This window comes from Micropterus salmoides, unplaced genomic scaffold (assembly GCF_014851395.1).
Source record: "Micropterus salmoides isolate LMB-PRFRI ecotype aquatic unplaced genomic scaffold, ASM1485139v1 Ms_hic_scaffold_15, whole genome shotgun sequence".
In the NCBI taxonomy this organism is placed as follows: domain Eukaryota; kingdom Metazoa; phylum Chordata; class Actinopteri; order Centrarchiformes; family Centrarchidae; genus Micropterus; species Micropterus salmoides.
In genome coordinates this window covers 2547516-2559707 of record NW_024040596.1, presented here as the reverse complement: position 1 = coordinate 2559707, position 12192 = coordinate 2547516, and the positions used below count along the sequence as shown (strand labels likewise).

The 12192-nt window shown below is 39.9% G+C and overlaps 1 protein-coding gene and 1 pseudogene across 1 annotated transcript; one reads left to right on the top strand and one right to left on the bottom strand.

The window, feature by feature from the left end:
- LOC119903785 overlaps nt 1-12192 on the bottom strand; it is a 236697-nt pseudogene that overhangs the window by 168125 nt on the left and 56380 nt on the right.
- On the top strand, nt 6478-7287 carry LOC119903792 (olfactory receptor 4D6-like). Its single transcript, XM_038720033.1, has one exon. The coding sequence runs from the start codon at nt 6478-6480 to the stop codon at nt 7285-7287; it is 810 nt and encodes a 269-aa protein (XP_038575961.1).

Sequence of the window (12192 nt, the reverse complement as noted above, 5' to 3'; positions counted from 1 at the left end):
GAGTCGCAGTCTAACACACTTCTCTGCCCTTCTAATTCAGGAGTTACCCACCCAAAACCCTACGCAGAGTCGCAGTCTAACACACTTCTCTGCCCTTCTTTTTCAGCAGTTACCCACCCAAACCCTACGCAGAGTCGCAGTCTAACACACTTCTCTGCCCTTCTAATTCAGCAGTTACCCACCCAAAACCCTACGCAGAGTCGCAGTCCAACACACTTCTCTGCCCTTCTAATTCAGCAGTTACCCACCCAAAACCCTACGCAGAGTCGCAGTCTAACACACTTCTCTGCCCTTCTAATTCAGGAGTTACCCACCCAAAACCCTACGCAGAGTCGCAGTCTAACACACTTCTCTGCCCTTCTAATTCAGCAGTTACCCACCCAAAACCCTACGCAGAGTCGCAGTTTAACACACTTCTCTGCCCTTCTAATTCAGCAGTTACCCACCCAAAACCCTACGCAGAGTCGCAGTCTAACACACTTCTCTGCCCTTCTAATTCAGCAGTTACCCACCCAAAACCCTACGCAGAGTCGCAGTCTAACACACTTCTCTGCTCCTCCATTTCAGCAGTTACCCACCCAAAACCCTACGCAGAGTCGCAGTCTAACACACTTCTCTGCCCTTCTAATTCAGCAGTTACCCACCCAAAACCCTACGCAGAGTCGCAGTTTAACACACTTCTCTGCCCTTCTAATTCAGCAGTTACCCACCCAAAACCCTACGCAGAGTCGCAGTCTAACACACTTCTCTGCCCTTCTTTTCAGCAGTTACCCACCCAAAACCCTACGCAGAGTCGCAGTCTAACACACTTCTCTGCCCTCTAATTCAGGAGTTACCCACCCAAAACCCTACGCAGAGTCGCAGTCTAACACACTTCTCTGCCCTTCTAATTCAGGAGTTACCCACCCAAAACCCTACGCAGAGTCGCAGTCTAACACACTTCTCTGCCCTTCTTTTTCAGCAGTTACCCACCCAAACCCTACGCAGAGTCGCAGTCTAACACACTTCTCTGCCCTTCTAATTCAGGAGTTACCCACCCAAAACCCTACGCAGAGTCGCAGTCTAACACACTTCTCTGCCCTTCTAATTCAGGAGTTACCCACCCAAAACCCTACGCAGAGTCGCAGTTTAACACACTTCTCTGCCCTTCTAATTCAGCAGTTACCCACCCAAAACCCTATGCAGAGTCGCAGTCTAACACACTTCTCTGCCCTTCTAATTCAGCAGTTACCCACCCAAAACCCTACGCAGAGTCGCAGTTTAACACACTTCTCTGCCCTTCTAATTCAGCAGTTACCCACCCAAAACCCTACGCAGAGTCGCAGTCTAACACACTTCTCTGCTCCTCCATTTCAGGAGTTACCCACCCAAAACCCTACGCAGAGTCGCAGTCTAACACACTTCTCTGCCCTTCTAATTCAGCAGTTACCCACCCAAAACCCTACGCAGAGTCGCAGTTTAACACACTTCTCTGCCCTTCTAATTCAGCAGTTACCCACCCAAAACCCTATGCAGAGTCGCAGTCTAACACACTTCTCTGCCCTTCTAATTCAGCAGTTACCCACCCAAAACCCTATGCAGAGTCGCAGTTTAACACACTTCTCTGCCCTTCTTTTTCAGCAGTTACCCACCCAAAACCCTATGCAGAGTCGCAGTCTAACACACTTCTCTGCCCTTCTTTTTCAGCAGTTACCCACCCAAACCCTACGCAGAGTCGCAGTTTAACACTTCTCTGCCCTTCTTTTTCAGCAGTTACCCACCCAAAACCCTACGCAGAGTCGCAGTCTAACACACTTCTCTGCCCCTCTAATTCAGCAGTTACCCACCCAAAACCCTACGCAGAGTCGCAGTTTAACACACTTCTCTGCCCTTCTAATTCAGCAGTTACCCACCCAAAACCCTACGCAGAGTCGCAGTTAACACACTTCTCTGCCCTTCTAATTCAGGAGTTACCCACCCAAAACCCTACGCAGAGTCGCAGTCTAACACACTTCTCTGCTCCTCCATTTCAGGAGTTACCCACCCAAAACCCTACGCAGAGTCGCAGTCTAACACACTTCTCTGCTCCTCCATTTCAGGAGTTACCCACCCAAAACCCTACGCAGAGTCGCGGTCTAACACACTTCTCTGCCCTTCTAATTCAGCAGTTACCCACCCAAAACCCTACGCAGAGTCGCAGTCTAACACACTTCTCTGCCTTTCTAATTCAGCAGTTACCCACCCAAAACCCTACGCAGAGTCGCAGTTAACACACTTCTCTGCCCTTCTAATTCAGCAGTTACCCACCCAAAACCCTATGCAGAGTCGCAGTTTAACACACTTCTCTGCCCTTCTAATTCAGCAGTTACCCACCCAAAACCCTACGCAGAGTCGCAGTCTAACACACTTCTCTGCTCCTCCATTTCAGGAGTTACCCACCCAAAACCCTACGCAGAGTCGCAGTTTAACACACTTCTCTGCCCTTCTTTTTCAGCAGTTACCCACCCAAACCCTACGCAGAGTCGCAGTCTAACACACTTCTCTGCCCTCTAATTCAGCAGTTACCCACCCAAAACCCTACGCAGAGTCGCAGTCTAACACACTTCTCTGCCCCTCTAATTCAGCAGTTACCCACCCAAAACCCTACGCAGAGTCGCAGTCTAACACACTTCTCTGCCCTTCTTTTTCAGCAGTTACCCACCCAAAACCCTACGCAGAGTCGCAGTCTAACACACTTCTCTGCTCCTCCATTTCAGGAGTTACTTAGTGAAAATCCTATAGTGATGGTGCCTGTCCCCCGACCATCGAAATTATTTAAAAAGGTAAACAGAAGTGGAGCTGTGCATAAAAACCTCATAAAAATTAAAACCACAAGAGCAATAGTGCAAACTAATAGGAGAATTAAATGTGGACTCTTAAACATCAGATCTCTCTCTTCTAAAGCTGTACCAGTAAATGAACTAATATCAGATTATGATATTGATTTATTTTGTCTTACTGAAACCTGGCTGGGTGATGGAGAATATGTTAGCCTAAATGAATCCACCCCTCCCAGTCATATTAATACTCACATTCCTCGAGGCACAGGCCGAGGAGGTGGAGTTGCAGCTATCTTCCACTCTAGCCTACTAATCAGCTCTAAACCTAAACTAAACTATAACTCATTTGAAAGCCTTGTTCTTAGTCTTTCGCACCCAAGTTGGAGATCCAACTTCATCTCTCTTCATAACCACACCTCTGCTACAGTCACAGTAAAAAATTTGCAGTCGATTGGTCTAAATCCCTAGGAGGAGTTCGTTAAAGTATGGATGACCACCAGAAATGTTGTACATCTAGGTGAAACTTTACCTGGGGGCTGGCCTGTAGGGGGCACTAGCGAGCCATTTTGCCACGGCCATGTACGAAACCCATAAAATATGAAATTTTTCGCTGCACCTGAATTATGTGCAAAGTTTTCAACATTTCAGCTCGGGCCCTAATAACAGATACAAAACAGACTAAAATAACATAACTGAGAATTGACTAAACAGGCACACAGTGTGATACTTATCTTGTCAAGTGCTGCTGCCAAAAATGAGCTGGAAGAGCTTCACTTAGTGAAGAATATTATTCAATTTTATTTTAATGCTAATAAAGTGAAGTCCAGACTGTGTTTATCAGAAGTTACAGTGTATGATGTTCAGTTTGAACTATTCACCTTTCTAAAACATTTATAACTCTGTCACACCATGATGTTTTCAACATTTACAATGCTTTGTGGACATATTAATAAATTGGCCATGCATTGAACAAGCAAACAGAGTGTTTTAAAAATGTAATACTGAACTGAAACAGTAATGAGATAAACTAAAGAATAAAAACAAGACAGCTATAAAAATAAAGCAATTAAAAAATACAAAATAACTACTGTAAGGGAGCAGAATTAATTAAAATCACAATCTACATTTTGATAAATGTATGAATTCAGAAATGATGTAAAAGAGGATAGCTAAGTGGATGTTGTCCTTGGGTTTGAAACTGTTACTGGATATCCAAGAGGCCTTCTCTTATACAAACAGCGTAAGAGGTTAAAACAGGTGTAATCTGTTAGCTCTAGTTATTGTAAAAGGTATTACTAGGGTTCTGCAGTTGTACAGTTAATTTAAATTCAAATGAAACCATCACTCTGTAGAAGCTAGTAAAGCTCTTTACTGTGTGTGAGTTATCAAAAGAAATACTGACATTAAATACTTTTCAAGGATCAGAGAAATCACATCTTTGCATTGTTATTACAGAAGCAGTTATCAGTGTTGATACATTAGTTCATTTTGTCTTGATGTAACAACTGTTTAAGGTGTTTAGACATTTGTTTCATCTTTAGTCCATATATGATTGGATTAAAGAGAGGATGATTCAAAACTAGTTGTAAAGTCATAATTAAAGTTGTAAAGTCATAATTAAATTCACAATTTTAAGAATATCAGATTCCAGTCTGAGCAGCTCAGGAGGTAGAGCGGGTTGGCTGTTAATTGGAAGGTTGGCGGTTCAATCCCGGCTCCCCCAGGCTGCATGTCGAAGTGTCCTTGGGCTGTTCCGCCAGTGTATGTGTGTGAATGTTAGTTTCTGTTTGAGCACTTAGGCTCAGTGTATGAATGTGTTTGTAAAAGTGCTTTGAGTGGTTGAAAAGAATAGAAATGTGCTATACAGAGCATTTACATTTGTTTGTTAATTGAGTTATTGCAAAACATTTCTTTAACATTTACTGTTGGTGATACCACAAGCTCACAAGCAGGCACAAGACCTGTTTCTTCCAACCCAAACACACAACTATCTATGAGACCTTCTCAATATTTTACTTTGCTGTCATCAATTAGCAAAATTTAACCCTGATTACAAGTAATCACATTCAAATTACTGACATTGGATCTGGGGTATTAATAAAGTTAAATATTATATTTCAGCTCCAGAGAAACTCTCCAAAACTTATTGTCGTGACTCACCGACACATTCTCACTCCGGACTCGTCACATATGGACCCTTGGTCAAGGCCCTTTGGTGTCGCTTTTTAATGCCCTGGGTACCCCTTTAGCATAATTTTTTGACGTTAAACGTTCTGCGTTCAAATTAGCAACGCTTAGCAACAACAAATATGCAACATCCAGTAAAGTTAACAACATTACATTTGCAATGTCCAGTTACACTTTCAAAATAAAACCCAAGCGTTTCAAACACGGTATTAAAGTAGTTAAACGTTGCAATTTGGTTAGGTTTAGGCACAAACAGTACTTGGTTAAGGTTAGGAAAAGATCATGGTTTGGGTTTTCTGTCAAATATCATAAACCTACCTTTACCATCAAAACTGATGCTACAGGGCTTCCTCCCCTGCGTTGAACTATGACACTATAGGGATCCCCAGTGCGTTACAAACTGACACCGATGGATCTTGACCATGCGTCCATATGTGACGAGTCTGGTAGTGAAAACAGGTTGGTCTCCCCACTGCCCAGGTCTTTGCCCTCGCTGCTGCCCAGTTTCTGAACCCGGCTGCTGCCCAGCCCCCAAGAGACTTTGCTGACCAGCTTCCCAGAAATTCAGCTACCATCACCCCAGCTGCTAGTCTCTGGTTCTGCACTCCAGCTTTTCTGCCAGCATCTGGAAAGGTAGTGCCTTTGCCACCAGCTTCCAGAGGGGTACCGCATATGCCGCAACTTTTTGTGCTACACTCATTTCCAACAGCGAGTCAACAAAGGCCTTAATGAAGTGTTTATATTAATTAAAAAACATGTTTTTCCCTTAAACCTAACCAAGTTGTGTTTGTGCCTAAACCTATCCAAACATGGACAAAAACATATTTTGTTGTCACGTATTCATGCCATGTTTATCGCCCAAGCATTGTAAAAAAAATATAAAGTATATAATTTAATTAATTCCTTATTTTGTTGTATTTGTTGTTTTAAGTAGTATTAAGTAAATAAGGTTGAAAAAAGCCTGTAGGCTCAGGCATCCAGAGTAGGATTCTGTTGTAGCTGTCGAGGGGCCATATGGTGGCTGCACAATGTTGCAATAAAAAATTTGTTAAGTTTGGTCCTGACTTTTGTGATGAACAACACAGCACTCTGTTCATTGCTAGTAGGACTTACTGCTTGTGAAACTCGTGAAACTGTGCAGTGTAACTTTAAGTTGAACAGGACCTAGAGTTTTATGTGTGTGTTACTGTGGTTAGTGTACACGCAGGACAGTGATTAGGGCCTCGCACCAACCCAGCAACAGCTATTGGTGGAGGAGTTAATGACATCGATGGAGGCTGAAGAAATGTTATAAAATATGTGGCCTGACTCAAACTGTTCACTTTCAGAACTCAGCAGTTTAAGGTCAGATATGTTTAAATGAATAGGAATCAGATCCATATTTTATGCTAATACAGTCTTTATATTAAGAATTTTATTAGTTTTTTCATTTATGCTTGAATATATAGTAGGCCTATTTTTTTCATCAATACTTTAATTTGTGACATTCTTCATGGATGACGGATTAAATGTAACATATATAACTCTTCGTGGATATGAGGAAATGGGCAAATACAGGTATTTTTATTTTTTTATAATGTTTACAGTATATATTATGATAATCTTCTTTAATGTCACTGTTGTGTGCCTTATTTGGATACACAAGAACCTTCATGAGCCGATGTACATTTTCATTGCAGCTCTGCTGCTGAACTCTGTTGTATTCAGTACTGCTATGTACCCAGGGTTGTTAATTGACTTTTTATCTGAAAAACAGATCATATCATATTCAGCCTGTCTCTTTCAGTTTTTTCTATACTACTCCTTAAGTGGTTCAGAATTCTTACTGTTGGCAGCCATGGCCTATGACAGATATGTGTCTATATGTAAACCTCTGCAATATCCAACTATCATGAGAAGAGCCAGAGTGAGTATTATGCTGGGTTTAGCTTGGCTTGTGCCTGCTTGTCAGATCACAGTCTCAGTAATACTGAGTGCTAAAACAAAACTCTGTAATTTATCTTTAAATGCAATTTTTTGTAACAATTCTATTTACAGTCTCCACTGTGTAACTTCCAGAACACTCTCTTTATTTGGTATGTTTGCTCTGGTAAACATTGCTCTTTTCCCTTTTCTCTTCATACTTTTTACATACACCAGAATACTTGTGATATCCTGTCAAAGTTGTAAAGAAGTCAGGAAAAAAGCTGCACAGACCTGTTTACCACACGTGATAGTTTTAGTTAGCTTTTCCTGTTTGTGTGCATATGATGTCATGATAGTTCGACTGGGATCTGATTTTCCAAAAACTGTACGTTTATAATGACTTTACAAGGGGTTTTGTATCATCCTCTCTTCAATCCAATTATATATGGACTAAAAATGAAAGAAATCTCTAAACATCTGAAGAAGTTGTTCTGTCAAATCTAACATATTAAAAGTGATGTTACAGTCTTTTCTTCTCTAATAATAATGCAGACATGTGAATGGATTTTTACTTTGTCTCAACAATGTTGCTGACGTGGGCTTGAAAGCCTGTTGAAATTGTACTGGACTAATTAAAGACTATGATGACTCCATTCTCCAGTTCCCAAAAAACATGGCAAGGCAGGCTGTTGGCTCAAAAGGGAGACTCATGGGGCACAAAAAAGGGAAAACCAACAAGGCCAGTAACAATACCAGTAACAACAAAAACACCAAGTTTAAACCCTGTGTGCCATGTTCTTTGAACAGGAGCATAGTAATAAAGAGATTTGCAGATGAAAAATACATTAAACAGAACTTCTTGCCAAAACATTCTGCTCAGAGCAGCCACACAAATCCAACCTAGTGTACACATAAGAGCCAGATAGCTCCTGTGAAACAGAAGCAGTATTAATTTGACATTCACGTCATGTAGGAATCAGATGTAGTTCAGTCATTTCACAAAATACTCGTCTGTTCATACCACACTTCAACAGTTATGAACGTATTGTCCATTCCTGTTTGTTAGCTGTCACAATAACACAAATGCTGAGGTGAACTTCACAACAGCTCAGTCTCGCACATTAATGTCAAACAGACCTGAGCCCATGAAGTTTGCACTTTCAAATATTTCCTTTCTAGTAAGATTTATATGAATGATTTTATTTCTAAACATGTTCTTAGCTTTTTATTTATGAAGCCTGGCTTACTTCAACTGCTTCACCTACTTTGTTAAGAGGTTTCTCCTCCTAACTTCACCTTTTTATAGTGTAGTAATCAAAATAAAAGACGGGTAGGAATTGTCACTATTTCCTCTAGTAGTTTGACCTGCGCTCTTTTGGCAGTTTTTTGGCAACATATGAATACTTAGCAATGGTTATCACAGCACTGCATAACTTTCTACATCACATGGCTGTCCAGAGAGATGCATTAAGCTTAAACCATATCCTATTGCAATAAAAAGACTTCAACGTGTAAGATCAAGTATAATTATATGGTATGGTTGCTCTATTACATCTTGCAATTCTCCCTATGCTCTTCATAATTTTTATTATTTGTATCACCTTTTATTAACAGGCTCAAAATTAAATCCATTTAAACAACTCAAGAAGTTGTTTACAGTCAAGATCCTGTGATGTATTAAAGAGGTGGTATTCTGCTCATTTTCAGGTTCAAAATCTTATTCAGAGGTTGTACCAGAGCAGGTTTACATGGTTTAGTTTTCAAAAAGCACCATATTTTTTGTCATCCTGCACATTGCTGCAGCTCCTCTTTCCGGCCTGTGTTGAAGGCTTCGTTTTAGCTATGGAGTGATACATCTTGTCTCTAAATGATCTTTGTTGGGAGTTGCACATGCTCAGTTCCTAGTTAAGGACTACTAGCCAATCAGAAGCAGAATAGGACGAGTCAGCGAGAAGCCAGTAAACAGCTCGGGTTCAGCTGTACGTGTTGCCGACCGGCTTGAAGCGAGAGTTTCAGAGCGGTGAGTTATTAATCTGTATCCATAAAGTTTTAACTGAGCTCTGTCTCTACATCACAGGAACAACTTTATGTCCACTGACTGCCTGGAGGGTAGCTAGTGTTTGGAAGGGAGAGGAGAGCTGTGTGCTGCAGCTCTCTGTTTTTCCACAGGTGTTTCTGAGGGCGTGTCGGAGTAGCCGCTTGGCGAGTATTATGACACGTATTTTCATTGTGACGTCACAAGAAAGGGAAGCGGCTGGACTACAAACGAGCCGTTTTCAGGCAGTTCAAAACAGAGTTTTCTGTGGGAGATGGGAACTCCTTTTGGGCTGGACTTTGGGCTTTTTCACTTTGCAAACCTGTTACATGCACACAAAAGATATAGAACTCAATAAAGGAGAGGGGAAAAGTCAAAAACCAGAATACCACCTCTTTAACACTTTTCTTTAGAAATAATCATGCAGAGATGTGAATTATTAAGATGCATGTAATGTATGCACTTTTTGCAGGAGAAGTGCTCACTACCACAGATTTTGACAGATTTGAGAGAAACAGGCCTTTTGTGTTCATAGAGAAAGTCTTTGATTTCAGCTCATGATGAATGGGGGCAAAAACAAAAGTGTTGCATTTATAATTTTGTTCAGTGTACAGTATATGCCTAGCAGGCTATTTAATCACCTAACAGCAAATCACAAACTTCAAATCGAACACAACATGATTATTTATTGTTACCCTAATAATGAAGGACCCCTAACCTCACTGAAGTACCAAAAATCCCAAACCATGATCTTCCCCTAAACCTAACTGCAGCCCTGTATGATGTTTAAGCGGACACAGAAGAAAGTTGAGAAATTACACCCATGTAAACAAAGTTCAGCACCTATGGGTTCAGGCCTCCAGTGTTTGGTGAAGTTGTTCACATGATAACAGCTCTTGGTGGAGGAGTTAATGAGCTCCATGGAGGGTGAAGAAAAGTCATAAAATATTTGGTCCGACTCAGACAGTTCACTTTCAGAACTTTGAAGATGAACACACAGCAAGTGCAGTTTAAGCTCCAGTATCAAATACAAATACATGTACTGTGTTAATGTAATCTTCATATTAATAATTATTTTCTCAGATTATTAATTTATGCCTGATTTACAATCTGCCTTTCTGATTCATAAAAGTTTAATTTGTGATATTTCATGGATGATGAATTCAATGTAACATATATAACTCTTGTTGGGTATGAGGAAATGGGAAAATACAGGTATTTGTTATTTTTTATTATGTTTACAGTATATATTCTAACAATCTTCTTTAGTCTCATCATTGTGTGCCTTATTTGGATACACAAGAACCTCCATGAGCCTATGTACATTTTCATTGCAGCGCTGCTAGTGAACTCTGTTGTTTACAACACTGCTATGTACCCAAAGTTGTTAGTGAACTTTTTATCTGAAAAACAGATTATATCATATTCAGCCTGTCTCTTGCAATGTTTTCTATATTACACCTTATGTGCTTCAGATTTCTTCCTGTTGGCAGCCATGGCCTATGACAGATATGTGTCTATATGTAAACCTCTGCAATATCCAGTTATCATGACAAAAACCATAGTGAGTATTGTGCTGGGTTTAGCTTGGCTTGTGCCTGCTTGTCAGGTTGCAGTCCCAATAATACTAAGTGCTAATGAAGATCTGTCATTTAACTTTAAATGCAATTTTTTGTAACAATTCAATTTACAGTCTCTACTGTGTGCCTTCAAAAGAACGGTCTATATTTGATAGTTTCTCTTGTAAGCATGGCACTTCTCCCTTTGCTCTTCATACTTTTTTCATACACTAGAATACTTATAATTTCCTATCGAAGTTGTAATGAAGTCAGAAAAAAAGCTGCACAGACCTGTTTACCTCACCTGTTGGTTTTAATCTGCTTTTCCTGTTTGTGTGCATACGATGTCATTGTGATTCAACTGGATGTGCGATCTGATATCCATTCAATAATGACTTTACAAGCATTTTGTATTATCCTCTCTTCAATCCAGTTATATATGGACTAAAAATGAAAGAAATCACCAAACACCTGAAGAAGTTGTTCTGTCAAACCAAAGCAATCTAATGTATTAAAAGTGATGTTACAGTAGTGATGTTAGTGATGCAAATGTCCAGTCATGAGATTTGAATGTTCAGATCTTTGAACGGTATTTAATGTACAGATTTCTTTCCATGCTGTATAAAACATCTACACAATTTGTCATGGAAACAGTAGCTTTGAGTAGTCATTACATTATTCAATTTGCTGCAGATATTCAAAAATATGTTAATGTCAGCTGCAGCTTTGTTAGTCATTCACAAGCTTTCTAGATGTCTGAAGAGGGAGCATGTCACAGGTTTCTCCTGTTGTGTGACCATTATTTAATTACGTTTTAGAAATAGGGATATACAAAGGTGTGTTGACGACACAGGCCAAAGGACAAAGGACAACAAGCAAATCAGCAACAATAAGAAATAACGGTACTTGTCCAGGAATAAGCAGAATCCCAATAATAGAGAATAAACAATAATTGAAATAAAGTAATGGGAGGAATATGTCGTGTTTTTTCTGGTTTATCAAGCAGGCAACCTAGCTGCTGCTGTAGCCATAAATAATACATGTTTTCATGAATGGACAGATTAAACAAATAAGTGTTGTGATGTAGTAAAACTGACTGTGAGTATGTGACAATTCATATCATATGTATACAGGAGCCTATGTATCAAATTGACAGACAGTGCAGAGACTGGGGAACATTTGGCCTTTGGTTCAGAAATAGGCTATGGAGTTGTACATTTTTAATTTGGGGGTTGGATGAAGAAGACATACTTTAGATGAGACAGAGATACTATTCCAGACTGTCAGTTCAGACCTTCTTCTGAGAGCTAGATGTCATTTGTCCAAACATTGTTCAAAGAAAGAGGCACAAAAAAAGCCTAAATTAAAACTGAATAAAGTCATTTGTGCATACAGACGAAGAAGGAAACAAGCTTGACAACTATGTTCAGATATAAATAAACATATTTAACATAAAAAAAATGAATGTGAATTATCTATATATAAAAAATAACTAACATTTCTAGACAGTAAGACAATGGTGCAATGCAGCAGACTGCAAAGGATAGTGAATTATTGTTTGTGTAACAGGTGCTTAAAACATGAGGCAAGCGGATATGAACCTGAAAACAGTATGCACAGCGTGCAGAGTTTTTTTAGGGTGACGATGTTTACATGTTAAAAAAGCAAACCCTGTGTATTTAAAAAATGAGAATAATAATTTACAGGT

Coding starts and splice junctions, on each gene's coding strand:
- LOC119903792 (XM_038720033.1), top strand. CDS start 6,478: ATGGATGACGGATTAAATGTAACATATATAACTCTTCGTGGATATGAG.